At 42.4% G+C, this 25924-nt stretch overlaps 2 protein-coding genes and 1 pseudogene across 3 annotated transcripts in view; 2 read left to right on the top strand and 1 right to left on the bottom strand.

Annotated features, from left to right (window-relative positions):
* Positions 1 to 3502: 3502 nt before the first annotated feature.
* Positions 3503 to 4276, bottom strand: LOC115847758 (large ribosomal subunit protein eL22 pseudogene; annotated as a pseudogene).
* A 221-nt stretch (positions 4277 to 4497) lies between these two features.
* On the top strand, positions 4498 to 20700 carry LOC115847709 (zinc finger protein 836-like). 2 transcript variants are annotated; one of them, XM_070044154.1, is made up of 5 exons: positions 4500 to 4524; positions 10991 to 11080; positions 13242 to 13368; positions 17660 to 18795; positions 19277 to 20700. In XM_070044154.1, the coding sequence occupies exons 2-5, from the start codon at positions 11066 to 11068 to the stop codon at positions 19769 to 19771; spliced, it is 1773 nt and encodes a 590-aa protein (XP_069900255.1). In that variant the 5' UTR covers positions 4500 to 4524; positions 10991 to 11065; the 3' UTR covers positions 19772 to 20700. The 2 variants fall into 2 exon arrangements, 1 of the variants encoding a protein (XP_069900255.1); XR_011376951.1 differs by lacking the exons at positions 17660 to 18795; positions 19277 to 20700 and adding an exon at positions 13913 to 13934 and having other exon boundaries at positions 4498 to 4524; positions 12628 to 13368.
* Positions 13339 to 25924, top strand: part of LOC115847697 (zinc finger protein 813-like) — a 38343-nt gene continuing 25757 nt past the window's right edge. Inside the window, exon 1 of the mRNA XM_060289142.2 lies at positions 13339 to 13368. The gene's annotated coding sequence lies outside the window, so the exon portion shown is untranslated. The remainder of the gene's footprint in view (positions 13369 to 25924) is intronic.

Raw genomic sequence — 25924 nt, 5'->3', positions numbered from 1 at the left:
TTTTAAAAACGAACAATATACAAGAGGAACTTTTTCCTTTGAGAGATAAAGTAGAAATTTCATACATTCACTACCCAAACATTCTTTATTTTTGGTAATGTGCACTTGTAACCATTCACTGGAATAGGGTGGAACCCCATCCAAAGTTTTGTTTCGTCATTGAGGTTGATGCTAACATTAAAGTGTTATGCGAATATTTGTTACATACTTCAGCTGTCTAGGGGGACAGGGGAGACTTCCAAGGTGTTTTAAAATGGTTTGAGAGAGCAGGGAATGGTGACTGGCTTGGTGTGTTAATGTGATTACCGGGTGAGGCTTGATGGAGGATACACTTGCGGTTTGAACTTGCAGTTTGTATCACAGGATGGAGCCATCAGGCTTCTTTATCAGCTTGCCCACATAGGCTGGATAGGAAGAGGTTGTGACTTATTCGGTGTCAGTAGTGAAACGTCAAAAGCTGGAGTCAGATTGTTCAATTAGATGCAATATTTACTCTTGAACCTCCTGGTTTCTTGGTTAGGACACACTATACGCTTCTTCATGCTAATAATGTTATTACATTTTTTTTTTTCTCCAGCAGACATACTGTTCAATTGGGTTGTTGAAAATGCTTGTAAAATACTATTTTAAAAAATTGGCTAAATACATTTACCCTGTTTAATAAAAATTAATGTGTGTGGGGCTTCCCTGGTAGCGCAGTGGTTGAGAGTCCGCCTGCCGATGCAGGGGACGCGGGTTCGTGCCCCGGTCCAGGAAGAACCCACGTGCCGCGGAGCGGCTGGGCCCGTGATCCATGGCCGCTGAGCCTGCGCGTCCGGAGCCTGTGCTCCACAACGGGAGAGGCCACAACGGTGAGAGGCCCGCGTACCGCAAAAAAAAAAAAAAAAAAAAAAAAATTAATGTGTGGAACTGTTTATTGGATAATATAAATAGGCAATTTCATAGAAGAGCAATTATCCAAGGGCTATTAAAATTTTCATTTCAAATAACGTTACTAAGCAATATGTTACATGGTTTATTTTCTACTGTAATGATTTTTGTTTTTATTTTTCTAAAGATATTTATTTATTTGGTTGTGCTGAGTGTTAGCTGAGGCATGGAGGATCTTCGTTGCGGCATGCGGGATCTTTTAGCTGTGGTACGCGGGATCTTAGCTGCAGCATGTGGACTCTTAGTTGCAGCCTGCATGTGGGATCTAGTTCCCTGATCAGGGATCGAACCCGGGCCCCCTGCATTGGGAGTGCAGAGTCTTAACCACTGGACAGTCAGGGAAGTCCCTGTGGTTTTTTTTGTTTGTTTGTTTTTTAACATCTTTATTGGAGTATAATTGCTTTACAATGGTGTGTTAGTTTCTGCTTTATAACAAAGTGAATCAGCTATACATATACATATATCCCCATATCTCTTCCCTCTTGCATCTCCCACCCTCCCTATCCCACCCCTCTAGGTGGTCACAAAGCACCGAGCTGATCTCCCTGTGCTATGCAGCTGCTTCCCACTAGCTATCGCTTTTACATTTGGTAGTGTATATATGTCCGTGCCACTCTCTCACTTTGTCCCAGCTTACCCTTCCCCCGGCCCCGTGTCCTCAAGTCCATTCTCTAGTAGGTCTGCGTCTTTATTCCCGTCCTGCCCCTAGGTTCTTCATAACCATTTTTTTTTTAAGATTCCATATATATGTGTTAGCATACGGTATTTGTATTTCTCTTTCTGACTTACTTCAGTCTGTATGACAGACTCTAGGTCCAACCTCACTACAAATAACTCAATTTCGTTTCTTTTTATGCCTGAGTAACTGTTGTGTTTTTTAAAATACACTTTTTCCTTAGCATTATTTTTTCTTTCCAGACATATTCCATTTTTTAAAAATGTATTGCTTTTTTGAAAACTGAATTTATTTATTTTTGGCTGCGTTGGGTCTTTGTTGCTGTGCGCGGGCTTTCCCTAGTTGCGGTGAGCCGGGGGGGGGGGGCTACTCTTCGTTGCGGTGCGCGGGCTTCTCATTGCGGTGGCTTCTCTTGTTGCGGAGCACGGGCTCTAGGCTTGCAGGCTTCAGTAGTTGTGGTTCATGGGCTCTAGAGTGCAGGCTCAGTAGTTTTGGCACCTGGGCTTTGTTGCTCCGCTACATGTGGGATCTTCCCGGAGCAGGGATCAAAGCCGTGGCCCCTGCACTGGCAGGCGGATTCTTAACCACTGCGCCACCAGTTAATCCACATCTTCCATTTTTACAACAAGGGATGCATAAATCAGTGAGTTGTTTTCCGATTCTTGTGACATGAATACGTACATAACTCAGTGAGTTATATAAAGTAGGTGCACTGTAAACATGATAAAAGAGCTTTCCTCTAGGCGATCAATTTAATGAAAGAACTAGAATGGGGAGATGGGGAGATGAAATGTTTTAATTTGGGGATTGGTATGGTAAAGTGCTTGAAAATCAAGATTGTGGAAATGAACAAGGATGCAGTGAACTGAATGAGATTATAAGGATGAATAAGATAGAAAGACCCCACAATTCCAAGTATAGTTTGTGACAATGAGACAGTCTCCACTGCCAAAATGCCTGGAAGCCATTCTGCCACTTCTCAATGGATGGTATTCACATTCAGGGCCATTACATTTTGCAGAGAAAATAAGATTTGTGCTACGTATATATAGCATGACAACTGACACCCAATATCCTCCACTTAGAACTTGATCCTGGGCAAAAAGAAAATAATTTTCTTTGGAAAGGCGATCTTCAGTCTGATTTATATTATATTTCGTCATTATCCCACTTCAGGTAAGAGTTATTGTTATTAAGGGTTTATGCCTAATAACTTACTAAATTTTCATCTCTCAGAAAAGCACTAATATTTATTCTCATTTCACAAATGAAGGATTTTAGGACAAACACAGATTTAGACCCATTCATTTGCATCCCAGCAAGTGACAGAATCGGGAATTGAATCCAGGTTGTCTGGTTTCAGTGACAAATTGCTTAATTATGTTGCTACACTAACAAGACTAATTATTTCTATCCTTCCATAACTCAACATCTGTACTTAATTTGTTAGTATCTGTTGACTCTTTTAAATGACTTAACTGCAAATATAATTGTGGTTATGATAATGTTCTATAACATCTATACAGGCATACCTCATTTTAGTGCCCTTTATTTTATTTTTAAAATTATTTTTTTATTTTTGGCTGCGTTGCGTCTTCTTTGCTGTGCATGGGCTTTCTCTAGTTGTGGAGAGCGTGGGCTACTGTTTGTCGCAGTGTACCAGCTTCTCATTGCGGTGGCTTCTCTTGTGGAGCATGGGCTCTAGGTGTGCAGCCTTCAGTAGTTGCAGCACGTGGGCTTAGTAGTTGCGTTACGCGGGCTCTAGAGCCCATGGGCTTCCTTAGCTGTAGCTCATGGGGTCTAGAGCGCAGGCTCAATAGTCGTGGCACATAAGCTTAGTTGTTCTCCAGCATGTAGAATCTTCCCGGACCGGGGCACGAACCCGTGTCCCCTGCATCAGCAGGCGGACTCAACCACTGCGCCACCAGGGAAGCCCTCTTCTTCATCTTGATTAATCTGGAAGTAATGCAATTTGTAACTTTCTTTGGTGATAGCACCTACCTAACGTACGTAACCAATCTCGGAGATTAGTCTTCTTCAGATATTTTTTGGTGAGATATTTCAGATACCTTTTGGAAAAAGACACCTCAGAAGTTGCGGTAATCTTGCTTTTGCTTTTGATTGTTACAACGCCTCCACTAAGATTCCCAGCTTTTCCATTCAGTTTGATTCTCTCCTGAAGAACCTGCTCAAAATTGGCAGCATCCATGATTCCATCTTGTACAGGATGGGTACAGTCAAGAGTAAACTTCCGGACCTGCTTCTTTTGGTTTTTTAATTGCCCCCCTTTGCCACAAGCTTTTTCAGGGGCTCCAAGGCGGCCGCGGAGGCTGGAAGGTCGGAATATCCGTTCTTTAGGGTTTCAGTATGAAATAACCATTCTACATAGCTAGAGTTCTTTTTTTAATGCACATTTTCATTTGTAATACAAAGAAAAATCCAGTTTTTATTTCCTTAAAGTGCTTATATTAATTGTAACTGCAGCAAATGTTCCAGGCTCCAATCACCGCCCCACAGCTACCACTTGGAGACCCAAATTTCCAGAGCTCTGAATTGCTTCAGCCTCACTAGCGGGACGTGCGAGAAATCTGTTGGCCAAAAAAAAAGCTTTTTATTTAATCTGTTTTTAACTTACGAGGAATCTTCTTAGTTTTTGCAAAACCGGCCCATACAATTGTACGCTTTTACCTTAAAAGTATTATGGACGGTTAACTAAACAGGTCAAGGTAGAGGAACCTCGGCCCCTGCGCCGCACTCCCGCGCTCACTTCGCAGACCTGCACTCTCCCCGCCCCGCCCCTCGCACGTAGCGCTCCGCCCAGGCCCCGCCCCGGAAGCCCCGCCTCTTCTCTCTGCGTGTCCGCGGTTTCCTACGGAAGCAGACCCGGTGAGCGCGAGGTGAACGTCGTGCGGCTGACCGTAAGTTTTCTCTTTGTAGTGTATATGTGCCGCGCGGTCCCCCTTACTCCATCCTCGGGGTCTCGCAGTCACTATGGAGGTAAAATCACAGCAGCCGGCCCTCCACGCCAAGTAAATCCAGACGTCGCGGTCACAGGACGGGTGTTTTTTCCTTTGGGTTTGAATTCGCTCTGAGGCTGGTCCCTGACCTTGGCTTTTTTACCTTGTCCACGTAGACACCGCCTTTCGCAACATTTCCCTGCTTCAAACCTGTTAATGTCTCGCCCTCGCAGTGTAAAGTCCTCTTCCGCGAGGTGGATTCGCGCCCCCAGCCTGGCCCTCTCGGCCCCTGGAGGGCAGCGCCGGCCGCCGCGCTCCCGGAGAGGCCGCGTCTTCTCCCCGGTCCTGGGGTTCTGGAGAGCCCGCCCCTCTCCGGAGACCCCCTCCCTCCCTCCCAGCCCCTCTGTCCTCGCGTCTCCTCAGGCCGGTGCTTCTGCTCCGCAGGCCTCTCCTTCCTAGTCAGCTCTTCCTTTCACCCCGCGTAGGGAGAGGTGACCTGGGCCAGCCCTGTGACACCCAGTGTATGTCTGTCCCCAGGTTCTACCCCGCTGGAAAATAGTCTCTTCCGGTAGGGTGGCATCTTATTCAGTCACCATCCCTCATCCTTGTAAATTCGTGGGCGAGGGGGATCAGGAGAAGCAGAGACCGAGCGACTGGGAGAGAAGCAGAAAAACTGAGAAGGAGGAAAGAATGAGAGAGAACCGATGGGATAGAAACATAGGGAGGGGCCTTGTATCACCGGTAGGAGGGAGGCACTTCACACAGGGAGTGGGCGGAGAGCGAAAGAGTTGCAACCGTGCCCTTCAGAGAACCGTGGTGCTGGGAGAGAAAGAGAGGAAAACTAGTGACTAGAAGAGCAGGAGAGAGAAAGCAGGAAGGAGGCATAGCCACCTGGGGTGCCAGAGAGTGCAGACTAAGGCATTGTAGCAGTTACAAAAAGGATGTAATCTGGAGATCGGAGAGGGAGCTGAGTTTGGGAAAAAGATGGAGACATACATGGATATTTAGGACAATCATAAAGGTTGGGGAGAAAGCAGCAAGAAGTCGCAGGACAAGGGTGAGGGAGAACTAGGAGGGAAGAAACAGCAGGCGTGTAGAGGGGAACAAAAAGGTGAAATAGGAGACAGCTAAACAGAGTGAAGTGGAAACACATAGTGGTGCAGGTAGAGGTGAGAAACTGGGTCCAGATGGGTGGTGAGTTGTTTGGATACGGATGATTATGTTGTGATAATGTTGATTTGTAGCTTTAGAATCTAATGAATTAAAATTTATTTGCTTCAGTTAGACAGATGAGGATGGGAAGTGCAAAAAGTGAAAGGTTTGTGTATTTTGTAAGTATTTGTACGAAAAGATAACTTCCATTTGCAGTTCCTGTTCGGCCAAGGCACAGTGACTTGACTCAGACAGTTGTGGGTCACCCCCTTCCATTTTCCTGGCATGAGGTAGAGGAGAGGAGAGAGACTAGTGGCACAAGAAATGACTAGCTTTGTCACCACATGGTGCCTCTTTAAAGGAACATTAAAAGTTTTGGTTTCTGTAATGAATTTTCTTTCTTTCTTTCTGGTTTCTTTACATTTAATTCTTTGTGTAGCTTGGAATAAATCTTAGTGCATTCAATTTCTACTTTCCTGTGGGTAATTATTAACTTCTGGAATAAGTTTGGTTCCCTTAGGTAGTCTACTCATGTCATTCTTTTCTAAATAAGGTAAATCCTCAATTTTTGAAAGACTTCGACACCAGCATTTTTAGATTAAAAATAATTCACAAATTATTTCTTTTTATTGATTCAGGTTTCTATGAGGCCTGAGTGCTTTTCCTTTTCATCTTATATATTGGAAAACTTCTTTGATAACTAGTAAATAATTTTAGACTATTTTGATGAGTATTTTTTAAAGAGGTCATTGGTCTTTTACATTAACAGTCAAAATCTAATTTAACCAGTTAGTCTAATATTTGTCTTTTTTCTCTTTTATTTGGTGTGTTAGAATAGCTGTGAGGTGACAGGAAGATGTTTCACTCAGGTCCCTCTTTAGTGTTCTTTGCAAATGATGAAGGATGAGTTGGATTGACTTGGAACCTTCCTCCAACAGAGCCATCTATTCATGATGAAAAAGTTTGTTCACAGTTTATTTTTCAGCTGACCCCTTACAATGTTTTCTTCACCAGTAGCTGTATTTTTGCAAATCTGCATGTTTAAATATTTTACTGACATCTTCTGGAAAGAAGAATTGAATACTCAATTGAATTGATCAGACCTTGAAAGAGAAGTTTCCTTTGGTCAGGAACGTGACGGTTGGTCCTGGTGTTTTAAATTCGACAGGCTATGAGGACAAAGTCTGCCCACTGGCCCTTCAGGATCCCATTTCAGACTTTAGTTCTACCTGATTCTCTGGATTCAACCTGGGCTTCCTCAGACATGTCTCCCCTCTGGGCTTCCTCAGGGAGCCCACCTGTAATGTGGAGATGAGAGGCTAGACTCAGAAACTGTGAGTCTGAGGAATATTGACTCCTGAAGTGTTTGGCCAAATTGTGTGTTTGTGTGTGGGAATTCTTTCTAGTGAGAGTGTCCTGTGTTATTTAGAATTTTTCACGGTTCCCAGTCATCCCAGAATGAAAAGCAAAAATGCTAGGGTTTTATTTGTCCTCGGGACAAAATCCAGTTTCCTTCCTGTAGCTACACAGACCTGTATCATCCTCAGGGCCCAGCCGGCGTCTCCAGCCTCATCCTGGGAGCTGACCCTGTTCTCATGGTTCACTCTGTCCTGGTCACATTACCTTTTCTCTCTCACACCAATACCTTTCATGTTTCAGATCTTAGTTGCTCCTCTTACCTTTTTCTTTTAAATCAGCATGATTCTGGCCATATACCCTCCTTCAGGTCTTAGTTCAGAGATGGCTCCCCATCCACCCCCCGACAATCTCTGCGACATTAACCAGATTTTATTGCCTCAATATCAGTCACCCTCAACAGAAACGCACTTCTCCATTGATTATTTTGAGTCTCTTGTCCTTAACCTCCACCGAAGGACACAGTGTTCATCTTTTTCCCAGGGTCACTGCAACGCCTCACTCGTGGGATGTTTTCAGATGCTAGGAATTTCCATTGGGCTGAGTACTCCTCAGGGAATACGAAGGTAACAGGGTAGGTGATGAGGGTGGTTCCCATATTTGTTCTGGGTATTTCAGCGCTTATTGATCTTTACCTTGTGTGCCTACTTAATTACTCCAGAGCAAAAAGATGTAGGGAGGCCTAAGAAGCCCTGTACAACTGGTTTCCTCCTGCAGTGTTGTCAGGTGTCCTCACGTTTATTCTGCTGCGTTACTGCTCTACTGTAGCTACAGGTGTTCCAGGTGTGCACATCCAGGGACCAGTCGCCACCTTGACAGGTGCTTTGCCTTCCAGCAGTTCACTTGCTCAGAGTCAGCGGTAGTGATTTCACTGTGCTAAGGGGGGGGGGGCAGAAGGTCCAGAACCTAAGGGGATGTGAAGGAGAGTGCCCTAAATAGGGACTGTATTTTCCAATTCGATGTGAGTAGGGAGAACAGGAGACAAGAAACTTAGGGATGCTCTCTCTTTGTAACTGTCTCACTGAACTCAAATGCCTGTGTAACTGGACTCCGTAACGTCCCTAGTTGCTAGCAGGTATTCTCCAGAGGGCCAGCTTTTTGACCTTCATACTGAACGCCCAGTGTCCTTTGGGCGGGAGCTTCTGTGTTCTTGTTGCAAGATCTTTGCTGAGAGGTCTTTGTGCCCTTTATCACGTTTCCTCTTGTTCGCCTGGAGGAGAGATAGAGAAGTCACGTTTCCTCTTGTTCGCCTGGAGGAGAGATAGAGAAGTCGGGGAAGTGAAGCAGAGCCTGTATGGGTCTGCACGAGGGATATGGCCGCAGGTGTGGGCATCAAGTTGAGCCCAGTGAATGTGTGCACCTCTCCCTTGTGGGATCAAGGGATGTGGGGAAGTGTTGGCAAGGGATGTCTTAATTCTGTCTGGAGCATCAGGACACGGGTTTATGGGTGGTTGTGGGTTTGAGGTGCCGCAGGCTCCTAGCTCAGCTTCCCTGTAACATAGATGCTGAGACTGAGGCTTGCATGTATTGGTTACATCGGGTCACACCTTCATTCCTGAGGAGGAATGAAGACAGTGGATTTAGAAAGAGAGAACCATTTTCCCCCAGTGTTGTTAGAGCTGTGGCCTGGGATATACCCATAGGGAGCTCTGGGTATAGGAGGATGGCTGCCATGGTACCGCAGGAATGGATCTACAGGGTGCCCTATAGAATCCACTCAAAGCAGTGACTTGTGTTGGCTTTTTTGGGAGGGCAAGAATCGTCGTGTAAACCTCCAAGTAATACAGGGCAAGTCTCAGAGATCATTTTTCGCATTACCTTTGCCATTTTTGAGCATTTTGGGTTGTGAGTGAAGAATATTTCAGATGCACTATGAAAGATACAATGAGTGAAGAATATTTCAGGTGCACTATGAAAGATACAAAAGAGAGCACTTCATTGGGCATGTTGGGGTCTCACTGAGGCATGTGTATCATTGGAGACATCTTTTTAATTGGTAGGTTTTGGAGACGACAGTGTTTGTGCTGGAATCATTGTAAATGAAAGTATGGGGTTTTGGGTCCACTGATCCTTGGGTGTCTCCATCTGTGTTTTTTCCTGATGCATGAGTTTTGAAGAGCTTGGTTTGTTATTTGGTATTTTATATGAGGATCATTAAGAGAGGGTCTGGAGACTGTGTTGGACCCCATAAGAGTTTGTTAGTTTATTTGTGTCCATATGGGAAATTATGAGTTCTATGTCAGATGACAGAATATTTTGAGCAGGGAGCTTCTGCTAGGTATGTGTCTAGCATGGACCATAAAGTCCTGTCATGTTTGGAAAGATTGTTTCAAGAATCAAAGGGCCCCAACACCACAGTGATCTAAAGTCTAGAGGCTCATCCTTGGGAAGAAATAACTGTTAACTTTCTTGCTGCCAGGCTCTTGCTTGTTTCTGTACTATCCTCTCTTTATCTGTCTTAACACACAGACACACACATACACACACAGGCCCAATACAGAGAACAGAGCACACTTAATGCCCTGTTGGTGGGAATGTAAATGATACGGCTATTATGGAAAACAGTATGGTGGTTTCTCAGTAAATTTAATGTAGAACAGACACAATCTGTCAAACCCATCTCTGGCTCGATCTCCAAAGGAAATGAAATCAGTATATTGAGTGAAGTGTCTGCCGCCAATGAGCATTAATGCATTATTCGCAACAGCCAAGTTGTAGAAAGAACCATAATGTTGACGAATGAATAATGAAGAGATTTTATATATAAATATATATATATGTATGTATGTATATACACACACACAAAATTCAGCCATAAAAATGAAGGAGCCTATCATTTGTGACAAAATGAATGAACCTAGAATGAATATGCTCACTGAAATAAGCCTGACAGAAAAAGGTAAATTCTGTGTGGAAACTAGAAATGTAAAACTCATAGAGCTCTAGAGTAGAAAGGTTGTTACCAGGGGCTGGGTGGTGGAGAAAATGGGGCGATGTTGCCCAAGGGTTAGAAACTGTCATTTGTAGAATGAGTAGGTTCTGGGTATCTGTGTGTACCATGCTGACTACAGTTGATCATAGTGTGTTACTATATACTGGAGAATTGTTGAGGGAGTAGAATTTTAGTGTTCTCACTACACAGGCACAAAATGGTAACTGTGAGTTAATGGAAATGTAAATTACTTGATGCTGATAATTATTGTACATTGTGTAATCTGCCAAATAATTACGTTGTACAGCCTATATGTACACCATTTTTATTCATCAATTATACCTCAGTAGTGCTTGAAAAGAAAAAGAAAGCGTGAGGTGTGCTGGGCTCACCTCCTCTAGGTGGTGCTCAGCCCAGGCTTCACATTGATTTGAGTAAGGCATCTTCATCTGTTTTATACCCCCCGACCAGAGATGCCTTTTAAAGAGCTGGAATGGGGCCCAACATGAATAATACTTAAGGTTCTCCAGGATGTTCCAATCTGGATCCGTCATTGAACATCAGGACTCTGGGTCCCCCCGTTCCTGAGGGCTGAGATCTGGGCTGAGGGTGAGGGCTCTGCTCTGCGTGGGGATGGATCAGGGCTGGTCTGTGACCTGAAGGGGATCGTCGGGTCCAGCTGAGGTGCCCACTGCTGCTGGGTACGTGAGGGCCTCACCAGGAGGGGAGCCTGATCTGAAGGAAAGGGTGGGAAAACTCACTGGTTGGTCTGTGTGTGGGAGTTACTGTCCTGAGCCCCTCCTGGGACAGTGGGCAGCAGAGGACCGTCTGTTCCCCATGCTGAGGGCTTCCCTGTGCGTGTGGTGGTGACTCAGGAAGGGGGTGTGTTGATTCTAAGCATTAAACAGCCTGTTTCCAACTTTGAAGATCGACCTCTAAAGACTCACATGGTCTGAGGAAGAAGCCCTGAAGAGGAGGAAGAAGAGAGAGAAGGAGTAAGAAATGGCTCTTTCTCAGGTGAAGTCATGTTCTCAGTTGATTCTTCAGTGTATCCATCCTGAAATTCCCTTCTTTGGACACGCTAATCCTCTCTGACTCTGAGGTGTTGTTCCTGACACCTATGCATTCATCCTTACCTAGTGCCTTCCCTCAGTACACGTTTATAATTGTTATATCTTCTTGGAGAATTGACCCTTTTATGATTACGTAATGTCCTTTGTCTCTTATGACAGTTTTTGTTTACTTTTGCTGTCTGTGGGATAGAATGTCTTTTTCCTTCCTTTTGCTGTTTGCCTTTCCTGTCTTTAGATTTGTCTTTCACTCTAGCTCTCTGTTTTCCTCCTGTTACTTCCTCTAGTGGTCCCTGCTCAGGCACACTGTACAGTGGTGAAAGGCAGGAGACCTGGCCAGCCCCCTTCACTCCACTGTAACGTCAGAGAGAATGCATCGACCCTTTCCTTCTGATCACGACATTGGTGAAATGTTCTTTCTTAATAACAATATATTTTTTCCATATTCTTTTTTGTTATGTTTTATAATTCTCCAAGAAACTTTTTACTTTACCATTGTGAGAATTTTATTCTTAATCTGTTAAAATAATGTATAGTAGTAATAACTTTTCTAATTTAAAAAAATTTTTTTCTAATTTTGAATCAATGTTTTATTAGTGGAAAAACAGAAACCCTTTTTGGTTTTTGTTAATGCCTATCTGTATAAATTCAAATGGACAGATTTATATTTTTGAATATAGTTATTGAAATTGGAGTTAAAGTATTCTTGTTTTTTTTAATGTCTGTATTATTTTCTTTTTTAGTAGCCTACTATAGGATCATGTTGAGAAACTCAGTTTAATACAGTTTGTACATTTTCATTTCTATAAGAAATATCCTGAAATACACGTGAATAAATATGATAATGAAAAAATAGTCTGAAAATCTGTCAGGAGACCACTCTCGTTTCAGTTAATTTATCGTTGACATGTGTGCATATGTGCATGGATGTGCAAGTCCATGGTTTAGATAAAAGACATCATGATTTTAAATCTATAGATATCTTTTTGCAATTCATATTATATCTTTAATATATTCCCTGGCCTTGAATTTTTTCTACAGTATCATGTTCATGGTTTAAATAGTAATAAGATTACTAACATTTTGTGTGTATGTGTGCGTGTACACGTATATAATGAACTTTTAGGCTGTTCCATGTTGTTTACCTTGAACTTCTTTAAAGTTTTCTCAGGTAATCGTCTGTCAATGAAATTTTAATGCTCTATGTGTTACTTAACTCTTTGATTTTTAAGCTTCAGTTCCAGAGCCCAACCATGGTGTAGCCCAGCCAAGTTCATGTGCTTAGTGTATGATTCCTTAGATTGCTGAACTCAGTCGAGTTTTTCAGAGTGTCTCTGACACAGTTTTCTCCTCTGTAAGTTGGGAAAAGATCTTTCTTTAATGAGCTTTGATGTTGCTAACAACATTTAGAGTAAAACATTTAGAGTAATGCATAGCATATAGGAAGTGTTCATATACTGTTCCTCTTTTTTTTTTTTCTTTTGCTGTACGCAGGCCTCTCACTGCTGTGGCCTCTCCCGCCGCGGAGCACAGGCTCCGGACGCGCAGGCTCAGCGGCCATGGCTCACGGGCCCAGCCGCTCCGCGGCATATGGGATCTTCCCAGACCGGGGCACAAACCCGCGTCCCCTGCATCGGCAGGTGGACTCCCAACCACTGCGCCACCAGGGAAGCCCATAATGTTCCTCTTTGCTGCGGTTATCATCATCATAATTGGAGATCTTGAGCTTTCTTTATAGAGCCACTGTGGACTCTGTCGTCTCTGAAGACACCACTCATGTTCCTCCACCTCCAGAAGGATGATTATCCCTCAGTGTATAGAACGTAATATCTAACACTTCCACATGGACAACACGGTGTTGAATTTTTATTTGCATATATTTTATGTATTGCCCACAAGAATGAGAAGGGTAAATCGATTTGAAGGATATTGTAATCTCTATGACAAAGCATAAGAAATTAAAATACACACCCAGTTAGCTTCAAATACCTTTCCATGGATCTGTCAGAATACATACTTCAACTTAATTGATCTTTTATCTCTACTCATTTTGTATGGAAATAAGAACTCTCCTCACGTCCTCTTGGTGAAATGTTTTTTTATTTAAGGGACAGTTGACATTGAATGATGTGGCCATCGAATTCTCTCCCGAAGAGTGGGAATGCCTGGACCCTGCTCAGAGGGCCTTGTACAGGGACGTGATGTTGGAGACCTACAGGAACCTGATCTCTGTGGGTGAGGATAACTTCCCTCCAAAAGTCAGGAGGGTATCTTTGCATGTTCCCTGGTTTGCCTTTTGGAATCCCCTGCCTTGCTTAACTGAGCTCAAAGCCACGTTGACTGAGGCATGAAAAGCTTCTTGATTTAGCATCAGGAGTTTAAACATGCCCTTTCTTCAGATGATCTGGCCACTTTGTGGTACACCAGGAGTTTTTTAAGTGATTAAGTGTGTCTAATGCCCAAGCGGAAACTTTTAAAATATTTCATTCCCTGTGCTCTACCTCTGTGCTTTTGATTCAGTACCTACTGGAAAAGAGTTAGATGTCTGCATATTTCATCGTTCCCTCTGCATTGAGAAGGAGGCAAGCGGTGGATGAGTTTGTGAAATATGTTTCCAGACCCACCGCAGCATTAGTAGTGTTTGGGAAACTCTACCAAATGGGAGAGTTGTTTGCCAAAACAGAAATCTATTCGTTGTCAAGTCTGAGAGGAAATTTTTCTTCTCCCTTAGTTATCACTCGGTCCCTCAACATGTAAAATGTATTCTTTCCCCCTCCAGTGATGCGGGAGCTCCACCAAAGACAAAGGCAGTCTTTATCATGATCTGCTGCACTCGGCTATGTGGCCCCTGTGAACTTGTTGCTGCTTGATTTTGAGGAGCGTGAACAGGGTTTTTTGTTTTGTTTTGTTTTCTTGCGGTACGCGGGCCTCTTACCGCTGTGGCCTCTCCCATTGCGGAGCACAGGCTCTGGACGCGCAGGCTCAGCGGCCATGGCTCACGGGCCCAGCCGCTCCGCGGCACGTGGGATCCTCCCGGACCGGGGCACAAACCCGTGTCCCCTGCATCGACAGGCGGACGCTCAACCACTGCGCCACCAGGGAAGCCCCAACAGGGTTGTTTTAAAGGGGTCTGTTGCTCTCTCAGCTCTCCTTTTGGACTTGATTCCCTTGGATGCTCAGTTCTCAGTCTCTATAGATCAGAGCTGATGCCTCCAGACTCCAGCCCCTGAGCCTTTCTGGGTTCCACCCCCATCTTGTGCTCTTTGAAGACCTAATCAGAAGATGGGAAAACACTGGCTGCTCTTTCATTCCATCTGGCACCTCGGAACCTGCAAGGAGCTGTCTCAAGCCCTGTCTGCTTGTTTTGCTACCTCAGCCATTTACTCCTTTGACTAATATCTCCACATTCTGCTTCCGGAGTTTGGTAACAGCTGTTCTACTTTAAGTTGCTCTTAGTATGCCTCTTTTTTTAATTTTACTTTATTTTTATTTATGTATTTATTTTTTTGTTGGCTTCACTGGGTCTTCATTGTGGCGCTCAGGCTTCTCTAGTTGTGACGGGTGGGCTCCAGAGCTCGCGGGCTCAGTTGAGGCAGCACTTGGGCTTATTTGCCTCTTGGCATGTGAGATCTTAGTTCCCCGACCAGGGAGCGACCCTGCGTCCCTTGCAATGGAAGGCGAATTCTTAACCACTGGACCACCAGGGAAGTCCCAGCATGCCTCTTTTTTAAAAAATATATTTTGCATATAAATGGGATCATTCAGTTTTATTCTTTCTCTGAATAATTTTACTGAGTATATATCCTCACTGTCCATCTGTGCTGTTAAAAATAGTAGGATTTTTTTCTTCTTTATATATAAATGAAATTGCATTCTGTGTATCTCCCAGATTTGTTCCCCATCCATCTGTTGGACAGTTAGGGTGTTTCAATGCCTGGGCAATTGTGATTACTGCTGTTATGAATGTGGGAGTGCAGGTATCTTTTTTTTAAAAATAAATTTATTTATTTAATTTATTTATTTTTGGCTGCATTGGGTCTTTGTTGCTGCACGCGGGCTTTCTCTAGTTGCGGCGAGCGGGGGCTACTCTTCCTTGTGGTGTGCGGGCTTCTCATTGCGGTGGCTTCTCTTCCTTGTGGTGTGCGGGCTTCTCATTGCGGTGGCTTCTCTTGTTGCGGAGCACGGTTTCTAGGTGCGCAGGCTTCAGTAGTTGTGGCTCGTGGGCTGTAGAGTGCAGGCTCGGTAGTTGCGGCGCGCGGGCTTAGTTGCTCCACAGCATATGGGATCTTCCCAGACCAGGGCTTGAACCCGTTTTTCGGGCATTGGCAGGCGGATTCTTAACCACTGCGGCACCAGGGAAGCCCAAAGTGTAGGTATCTTTTAAGACAGTGATTTCATTTTGTTTGATATATTCCCAATAATGTAATTGCTGCATTATATTATAGTTTTGTTCTTTTTACAGTATTCTGGGGAGCTTTTATACTTTTCAGTTTCTTTGTATCTGTATGTTTTTATATGGAAGAAACTCTCTTTTTGATGGCCTTATTGTAGTTTTTCCTTTAGGTTTCGGCTAAAACATTCTTTCACATCTCCTGGGATATTATGTATGTACTTTGTGATTATATGCATAGAAATGGGGCCTATGGAATATTCAATTTGATACCTTATGTAGTAAATAATGTAATAAATGTAAACCTGCTATATTGCTTCAGTGTCCCATTCTCTCTCTTTTTACATCCCTTTTGTTTTGGCCCCATACCCAGAGTATAATTTCCACAGTTATAAATGGAATCGTACTGGGAAATCCCTGGTGGTCCAGTGGTTAGGTCTCAGCTCTTTTCACTGCCGTGGGCTCAGGTTTGATCCCTTTTTGGGAAACTAAGAATCCAGCAAGCTGCATGGCATGGCCAAAAAACAAGGAATAGTATTGTGTTACTTGCTGGGCCAATTCTTCTTTTCTCTTTTTTTCCCTTAATTAATTTTTAAAATTTAGTTTAATCTTCTTCTTTTTGTAAATTTATTTATTTAGTTAGTTTTGGCTGCATTGGGTCTTCATTGCAGCGTGCGGGCTTTCTCTCATTACAGTGGCTTCTCTTGTTGAGGAGCATGGGCTCTAGGCATGTGGGCTTCAGTAGTTGTGTCATGTGGTCTCAGTAGCTGGGGCTCACGGGCTCTAGAGCACAGTCTCAGTAGTTGTGGCACACGGGCTTAGTTGCTTCGCAGCATGCAGGATCTTCCTGGACCAGGGCTTGAACCCGTGTCCCCTCCATTGACAGGTGGATTCTTAACCACTGCACCACCAGGGAAGTCCTCTTCTTTTCTTTCTTTTTTTTTTTTTTCTTTTGGCGGTACGCGGGCCTCTCACTGTTGTGGCCTCTCCCGTTGCGGAGCACAGGCTCCGGACGCGCAGGCTCAGCGGCCATGGCTCACGGGCCCAGCCGCTCCGCTGCATGTGGGATCTTCCCGGACTGGGGCACAAACCCGCGTCCCCTGCATCGGCAGGCGGACTCCCAACCCCTGCGCCACCAGGGAAGCCCCTCTTCTTTTCTTTTAACCACATTATTTTTAGTTGCCTCATACAGTTTTATTCACACATATGTGCAATCACAAGCTATGATACCCCATGTTTATTATTCCCTCTCCTCCACTCAGTCCTGTTATCAGTCCTGGTCTTTCTTTACATGGTCTCTCTCTGTCTCTCTTTCTGTATTGTATTATATATTTATTTATCTATCTATCTATCTATCTATTTATTGCCACACCCCGTAGCATGTGGGATCTTAGTTCCCTGACCTGAGATGGAACCTGCACCCCCTGCTTCGGAAGCACATAGTCTTAACCACTGGACCACCAGGGAAGTCCATTTACATTGTCTCTTGATGTGGATAGAATCACTGTCGTTGGTCACGTATTTAAGTTGTTCTTTTGATCTCCCCAGTTTCTGCAGCACTTCATCATCCATCCCTCCACCTTCCTCATTACTCACACTGTAAAAATGATTCCCTTTCATCCATTGAAAAACTTTTTCAGTAGATGACCTAAATCAATACGTGCAGCCGTGATGACTCAGAAACCATTTCCAGCAGGGATGCTTGAATAACAGTATTAGTTACATAGTTCACTTCTTGCATCTCCCTTAAGATTTCCTTTTTAAACTTCTGGTATTTGTGTGTTTGCTGTTAGTTGGTATGTGCTTTGTGGTCACCGTGGAAAATACCCTTTTTTGAGAGCTAATGTAAGTTTTTCCATTTGAATGTTTTTGTCACAGTGGTTGAAACGATGCTACGCTGAACTTAATTTGAATTATGTGTAATCACTCTTTCTGTAGTGAAGAATCCTATTCTTTGCCGTTATTCAAAAATTTAACACCATGGTTGAAAAGTTCCGTAACTCTGTTTGAGAAAAGTGTTACTTTTGTTTAATATCACAATATTCAATATTCAACGTTGAATATTTAATATTCAACGTGAAACATTTATCATGCAGTGTAATGAATAGGAAATGTATGATTCTTTATATCTTGTAGATATTTCTCATATACACGTGGTAAGGAAATTACAGCTAAAATCAAACATTGATAGAGGAGGAGTATTCCAAACAGTGGTTTTGGGAAGACATGAAATCCAGGAACCTTTTTACCTCTCGAAAATACAGGAGAATATGTTTGACTTTGGATTTCAGTGGAGACATGATGAAAGGAATTACAGAAATATCCCTACATCCCATAACCAAAATGTCACTGATAGAAGAAGTCAACATGGTGGAAGGGATGCGGGAAACAACCATATTGGAAATAGACTTGTGTTAAGCCTTCAGGATGAACTGCATATGTTTAAAAGTAAACAGAAAATTGATGATTTTAATAAAGCTAAGAAGAGTATCAGCAGTACTTCCTCATTTTCACCAGTTGAAGGAATTTCTCCTCCTGTCCAAACCAACATTTCTAATATATATTTTATGCATCCTTCAATACTGACACAAGACCAGAGCCCACACAGGGAAATACCTTACAATGAGTATGGCAAAATGTTTCGTCAGGGCTCAAATCTCAGGAGTCATCAGAGAATCCATATAGGAGAGAAATTACATAAATGTGATGTATGTGACAAGGTCTTTAGCCGAAATTCAGATCTTGTAATTCATCAAAGAATTCATACTGGAGAGAAACCTTACAAATGTAATGAGTGTGGCAAGGTCTTTAGTACAAAAGGAAAGCTTTCAGTTCATCAGAGAATTCATACTGGAGAAAAACCTTACAAATGTAATGAGTGTGGTAAAACCTTTAATCAGAGCTCAATCCTCACTCGACATCGGATAATCCATACAGGAGAGAAATTACATAAATGTGATGTGTGTGACAAGGTCTTTAGTCAAAATTCAGACCTTGTAATTCATCAAAGGGTTCATACTGGAGAGAAACCTTATGAATGTAACGAGTGTGGCAAGGTCTTTAGTCAGAAAAGAAAGCTTTCAGTTCATCAGAGAATTCATACTGGAGAGAAACCTTACAAGTGTAATGACTGTGGTAAAACCTTTAATCAGAGCTCAACCCTCACTCGACATCGGATAATCCATACAGGAGAGAAATTACATAAATGTGATGTGTGTGCCAAGGTCTTTAGTCAAAATCCAGACCTTGTAACTCATCAGAGAATTCATACTGTGGAGAACGTAGTGTCTGTGGGAAAATCTTTCTTTCTTCCTCAGGCATCAGTAGGCATGACATAATCCATTGAGTAGCAAAACCATATAAATATGACGTATGGGACAGTCTTTCATCAAAATGCAGTCCTTGGGCTTCATCAGGAAATTCATACTAGAGGGAAACCTTAAAAATGGAATGAGTGTGTCCCAGTCTTTAGTCAAAACACAAACCTTGCAAGTCATCCAACAGTTCATAATAGTGAGTAATCTTACAAATGTAATGAGTGTGGCTAAAACCTCTCATCAGGGCTCATACCTCAGTAGGCATCAGATAATCCATACAGGAGAGAAATTACATAATTGTGATGTATGCGGCAAGGTCTTTGGTTAAAATTCATACCTTGCAATTCATCGGAGAATTCATACTGAAGAGAAACCGTACAAACGTAATGTGTGTGGCAAAACTTTTCATCATGGCTTAACTCTCTGGCATCATCAGATAATCCATACAGGATCCAAACCATATAAATGTGATGTGTGTGGCAGAGTCTTTAATCGAAATGCGGTCCTTGCACTTCTTCAGAGAATTCTTACTGGAGAGAAACCTTACAGATGTCATGAGTGTGGCAGGGTCTTTTGTGAGAAGACAACCCTTACAAGGCATCAAGAAATTCATATTGCAGAGAAACCTTACAAATGTAATGCGTGTGCCAAGGTCTTTAGTCAAAAACCCCAACTTCGAATTCATTGGAAAATACATAACGGAGCAAATTACAAGAGTAATGATTGTGGCAAAGTGTTCAGTCAAAATGCAAACCTTGTACGTCATCAGAGAATTCATAATGGTGAGAAGGCTTACAAATGCAATGAGTGTGGCAAGGTCTTTCGTCAGAGTTCAGCCCTTCCAAGTCTTCGGAGAATTCATAATGGTGAGCAGTCTTACACATGTAATGAGCATGTCAAATTCTTCAGTGTGCTTTCAAGCCTGACTTAATGCCATCAGGCAATCCATATTGGTGAGAGACTTTAATAATGTAGTGATGTGACGAGGCTTTTAGCAGGTGTCCCCATCTTATGCTTTATTAGAAATTTCATTCCTGATTGAAACCAATAATTGTAATTATTGTGGCCTGGCCTTTTGACAAGGAATGTATTCACCAAAGAATTCATTCTGGAGATTACCTCATGAATGTGTGAATGCGGAAAACCTTCACTTGGGGCTCACATCCTACTAATCATCAGACTGTCCATACTGAACAGAACATTACAGCATTACTCTACCTTGGGAATGCTAGTTTTTAAAACACTCCTTAATACCTGCTCCCCATTCTTGAGTATGCAGTATATGAATGTATTTTTTCTTGTTCTTTTATGTGTCTAAATAAACGTCATGGTGTGCACCTTGATTTAGATGGAGAGAAACTAGGAAAATAGTAAGCATATGCAAAATAGAAAAATTAAAAGATCATGTAGTATCACATTTTTCCTTTATTGTGCTCAGTGAAATAATTTTTAGGGCTCTGTGTTCATGAGTCTTCTCTTCAAAATGAACCACATACAATGGGGACATTTTTGTTTGGTGGATAAACTAGAAATTTCATGTATTCACCCTTAACCCATGTTTTTGTTGTTGCTGGTTTGCACTTGTGACCATTCAGTGGAATAGGGTGGAACCCCACACAGAATTTGGTTTCATTATTGAGACTGATATTTATATGGAAGTGTTAATGAGAATGTTTGTTATACAATTCAGCTTTCTATGGGAAGGGTGGAGACTTCCAAGGTGTTCAAAAAATGGTTGAAGAGAACAGGGAATGGTCAATGGCTTCGTGTGTTAAGGAGATCACTTGATGAGATTTGAACTTTCAGTTTGTATCAAAGGAGGGAGTCCTCAGGTTTTTTTTTTTTTTTTTTTTTTAAATTAGTTTGCCCACATAGGTAGAATAGGAAGAGGTTGTCCTGCTGCCTAAAGCTGTCAGTAGTCCAACATCATAAAATGGATTCAGACTGTTTAACAAAACAGCGAATGTTTACTCTTTTTTTTTTTTGCGGTACGCGGGCCTCTCACTGTTGTGGCCTCTCCCGTTGCGGAGCACAGGCTCCGGATGCGCAGGCTCAGCGGCCATGGCCCACGGGCCCAGCCGCTCCGGGGCATGTGGGATCTTCCCGGACCGGGGCACGAACCCGTGGCCCCTGCATCGGCAGGCGGACTCTCAACAACTGCGCCACCAGGGAATCCCCGAATGTTTACTCTTGAAACTCCTGATTTCTTGATTAGGAAACAATACAGTTGTCTTCATGCTAATAATTTATTACATTTCTTTACCTGAGGCACACGTATGTTCCATTGTGCAATATGGTTTTCGAAAATGCTTGTAAAACACTTTAAATCAATTGCCCAAGGTGTTTTTACCCTAGGTTAATAAAAATTAATGTTTGGACAAGGAATTATATTCAGTCTCCTGGAATAAACCATAATGGAAAAGAATATTAAAAAGAGTGTATATATGTGTATAACTAAGTCACTTTGCTGTACAGCAGAAACTAACAGAATGTTGTAAATCAACTATACTTCAGTAAAAAAATTAATGTTTGGAAATGTTTACCAGATAATATATGTAAGCAATTTTTTAGAAGAGCCGTTATCCATAGGGTATCAAAATTTTATTCTGCGGTGTTTTTACTAAATGTCTTGTTTAGTTTTATAATTTTACCTTTAAACCAGTGATTACCTTTGAGCTAATATTTGTACAGGTGTGAAGTTTAAATGGAGTTTTTTCCCCCATTGTGAACATGTTATTGATTACTACCAGTTTTTGAAAATCCTTCATTTATTGAATTGCCTTGCTACCTTAGTCAAAAATCTGTCGGAAGTACAGTGGCCCTTGAACAGTGCAGTGAGTTAGAGGTGTTGAGTCCCGAGTAGTCAAAAATCCACGTATGACTTAATATTGGCCCTCCATATCTGTGGTTCTGCATCCTTGGATTCAACCGAGTTGTGACCTTGTAGTACTGTGATAGTGTGTTTTGGGAAACATGCACTTATAAGTGAATCCACACAGCTTAAACCCGTGTTGTTCAAGGGTACGCTGTACTCCTGTAGGGCTGTTTCTGGTTTCCTCATTCTGTTCTGTTGGTCTGTGTGTCTGTCACTCGACAAATCCCACACAGTCTTGATTACTGTCACTGTATTATAAATCTTGTTATTGTGTGGAGTGATTCCAACCACTTCAGATATATTTTTTGCCCACATAGTATTTTTCAGATATATCAGCTCTTCTATTTCTTTTGCCTTCCATATTTATTTTAGAAAAATCTTGTTTGTATCTTCAAAAATTTTGTGGAGAAATGCATTAAACCTGTTTGTCAATTTGAGGTGATTTGTCATCATTTCTATGTTGTATCTTACCTTCAATGAATATGCTGTGTTTCTCTAGCAATTCACTGTGGTGTGTTTCTCTAAAATGACTTAAATTAAATGTCATCTTTGATTTCTTTCAGACCACTGTAGTTTTTCATATAAAAGTCCATGTTTTGTTAGATTTACACATTTTTCTTCTAGTTTTACTTTTCTGAGCATTTAAAGAAGATACTACATTTTTAATTTCAGTATTCATTTGTAAATTGCTACTATATAAAATTTCAATAAATTTTTGCATGGTGTACTTGTATCCTGACACCTTGCATCGTATACTCTTTCTAGAAATTTCTGTAGATTCTTTTTTTTTTTTTTTTTTTTGTGGTACGTGGGCCTCTCACTGTTGTGGCCTCTCCCGTTGCGGAGCACAGGCTCCAGACGCGCAAGCTCAGCGGCCATGGCTCACGGGCCCAGCCACTCCACGGCATGTGGGATCTTCCTGGACCGGGGCACGAACCTGTATCCCCTGCATTGGCAGGCGGACTCTCAACCACTGCACCACCAGGGAAGCCCTGTAGATTCTTTTGATTTTCCATATACATCATTTCTTTAAAATTTCTATTTCTGCTGTAACAACTTACCACAAACTAAATGCCTTAAATCAACATAGATTTATGGTCTCATTGTTCAGGAAGGTAGAAGTACAAAATGAATCCAAAACATTGTGAGTCTGACTCCATTTTTGAGGTCTGACTACAGACACCTTATGACTCGGTACAAGCTCTTCCTCTTCTGCCCATGTTATCAGGGCAGGCTGATAGTAAAGCCTGAGCGCTCCATCCCTTGGCAGGACTTGTAGGTTCACACCACAAGCAAGTACTATCACCACAGCCCAGTCTTGTATCCACCGTAACGCAAGAACATCACCATTCTCTGCTCTACTTTCTCTAGCCATTTTGGGAACAACTTGGTCCACCCCGGTCTCCACAGGAAGCCCTCCAAACTAAACTTTGTGTGGGGTTCCATCTTTTTCCAGCAGAGAAAGCAAAAGTGCAGGGACTTCCCTGGTGGCGCAGTGGTTAAGAATCCGCCTGCCAATGCAGGGGACATGGGTTCGAGCCCTGGCCCGGGAAGATCCCACCTGACGCGGAGTAACTAAGCCCGTGAGCCACAACCACTGAGCCTGCGCTCTAGAGCCCACGAGCCTCAACTACTGAAGCCTGCGTGCCTAGAGCCGGAGCTCTGCAACAAGAGAAGCCACCGCAATGAGAAGCCTGGGCACCGCAACAAAGAGTAGCCCCCGCTCAGAGACTAGAGAAAGCCACGCAGCAATGAAGACCCATCGCAGCCAAAAATAAATAAATAAATTCATTAATTAAAAAAAAAAAGCAAAAGTAATTAACAACAAATAGGGCTTCCTTGGTGGCGCAGTGGTTAAAAATTTGCCTGCCAGTTCAGGGGACATGGGTTCAAGCCCTGGTCGGGGAAGATCCCAGTTCTGCAGAGCAACTAATCCTGTGCGCCCCAACTACTGAGCCTGTGCTCTAAAGCCTGCGAGCCACAACTACTAAGCCTGTGCACCACAACTACTGAAGCCTGCATGCCTAGAGCCCACGCTCCACAACAAGAGAAGCCACCGCAATGAGAAGCCCGCACGCAGCAACGAAGACCCAATGCAGTCAAAAATAAATAAATGTATTTAAAAAAAATACCCTTTTAAAAAATCCTAAAAAAACCCCCAATATTTTGGAGAGTGCATACGTGAAATTTATAGTTTATAAATCCCATTGTGTATGTTCATTCTTAGAGGAAACTCATGAACCTTGATCTTTTCCGGTTATTTCTCTGAGCACTGCAACACAAAAGATAGATTGTGTCCTTTTAATCCTTATTTATGAAATGTTCTTTTATTTCCTCATAGTTTTCATATGCTTACTATATTTCTATTTTCATTTCATGTAGATATGCAAACCATGGGTCTAACTTCAGCACTAAAAAAGGCATGTAAAAATATAATCTTGTGTATATTCAGGTAAGGAGAGGCAGTTTGTAGGGAGCTTGAATCTGAAGTTTCACCGACTTGGTATTTTCATAGTCCCAGAAATAATCAGGGATACACTTTGGAGTTCATAAGTCAAATGCAGATTATGAATATGTATTTCCAAAGTTGAATGTCGTTTTATATATAACATGGAAAGAAATTGTTTAGATGCCCCTCAACCTAGAGAGCCTAACGATGTATTATGAAGTGCCCCAAAGAGGTGGGATACTGTGGGGTCAATAGAAAGCTTATGACTCATTCAGGATTATAAAGGAAAGATTACATTAATTTTTGAATCCCTCACAAGCATGTTTTACTCTAGTTCTTTTCATTAAACTATCCTCTGTAACACCATGTCTTCAGTGTCTAGAAATAATACTAATTTTCATTAATAAATGATATACAACAGCTATTCCCTTTTAAGAGGACAGAAGACCATTGTTCCCCTCCATTTTTTCTGCCATCGTGATACTCATATGAAAACTTCATTCTCTCAGTGTCCAGTTGTACTGTGTTTCACGATCATCTGGTAGGGTAACCCTTTCCTATAATCATCAACAATAGCCCTCAGTCATAGCAAATCTAGAGAAGGGGCAATGACCGCAAAAAGCACTATATTTTAGATAATAGTTTTATATCTATACTCTGCCCCTCCCCATGCTGTCAAGTTTATTTATAACATTGCACCTTAAAGTGAGTGTCCTAGTTTTTCACAGTAATCTGGATATGAATAAATCCCACCTAATGAAGTAGGTCCTTTCATCTTACCCATCCCTTCCCTAAAACCATCATGGTGATAAAAGAATAGCGAGTAACGAAAGAATAACAGCAGATTTCAAACTTCAGGTTATAGGTCGTTAATAAGAATACACCGTTTTCGGGGCTTCCCTGGTGGCGCAGTGGTTGGGAGTCCGCCTACCGGTGCAGGGGACACGGGTTCGTGCCCCGGTCCGGGAGGATCCCACATGCCGCGGAGCGGCTGGGCCCGTGAGCCATGGCCGCTGGGCCTGTGCGTCCGGAGCCTGTGCTCCGCAACGGGAGAGGCCGCAGCGGTGAGAGGCCCGCGTACCGCAAAAAAAAAAAAAAAAAAAATACACCGTTTTCAAGAAACTTCAAATAATTGAATAAAAACATTTAATAATATGCAGATAATTAGACTTTTCCACAGGTATCCTTGCTTCATTGATAGACACCATCTCATGAGTTTTTTTTTTTATACAGCAGGTTCTTATTAGTTGTCCATTTTATACATATTAGTGTATACATATCAATCGCGATCTCCCAATTCATCACACCACCACCACCCTCCCCCCGTCACTTTCCCCCCTTGGTGTCCATACATTTGTTCTCTACATCTGTGTCTGTCTCTGTCCTGCAGACCGGTTCATCTGTACCATTTTTCTAGGTTCCACATATATGCGTTAATACACGGTATTTGTTTTTCTTCTTCTGACTTCACTCTGTATTACAGCCTCTAGTTTTATTATTTTTTTTAAGTAGCCTTTTTTTTTTTTCTTCCTGTTGTTCCATGCTGCTTGCAGGATCTTAGTTCCCTGACCAGGGATTGAACCCAGGCCATGGCAGTGAAAGCACCGAGTCCTATCTGATCTTTTTTTTTTTTTTTTTGGTTGATCTTCATAAGTAATGAACCTAGTTCCCCTGAGTGTAAACTTTTAGCATTAAGTCCATTGAGAGCATTGTTTGAACATTTATCTCCATTACATTTGTCATTTCTTTCTAGTATGAAT

This window comes from Globicephala melas, chromosome 19 (assembly GCF_963455315.2).
Source record: "Globicephala melas chromosome 19, mGloMel1.2, whole genome shotgun sequence".
Lineage (NCBI taxonomy): Eukaryota > Metazoa > Chordata > Mammalia > Artiodactyla > Delphinidae > Globicephala > Globicephala melas.
This window is presented reverse-complemented; position numbering and strand designations above follow the sequence as displayed.

Excerpts from the sequence above, each read along its gene's own strand:
- LOC115847709 (XM_070044154.1), top strand. Across the intron at positions 13,369-17,659 it reads CAGGAACCTGATCTCTGTGG|ATATTTCTCATATACACGTG; the intron begins GTGAGGATAACT and ends TATATCTTGTAG. Across the intron at positions 18,796-19,276 it reads CTCATCAGAGAATTCATACT|ATAATCCATACAGGATCCAA; the intron begins GTGGAGAACGTA and ends TGGCATCATCAG.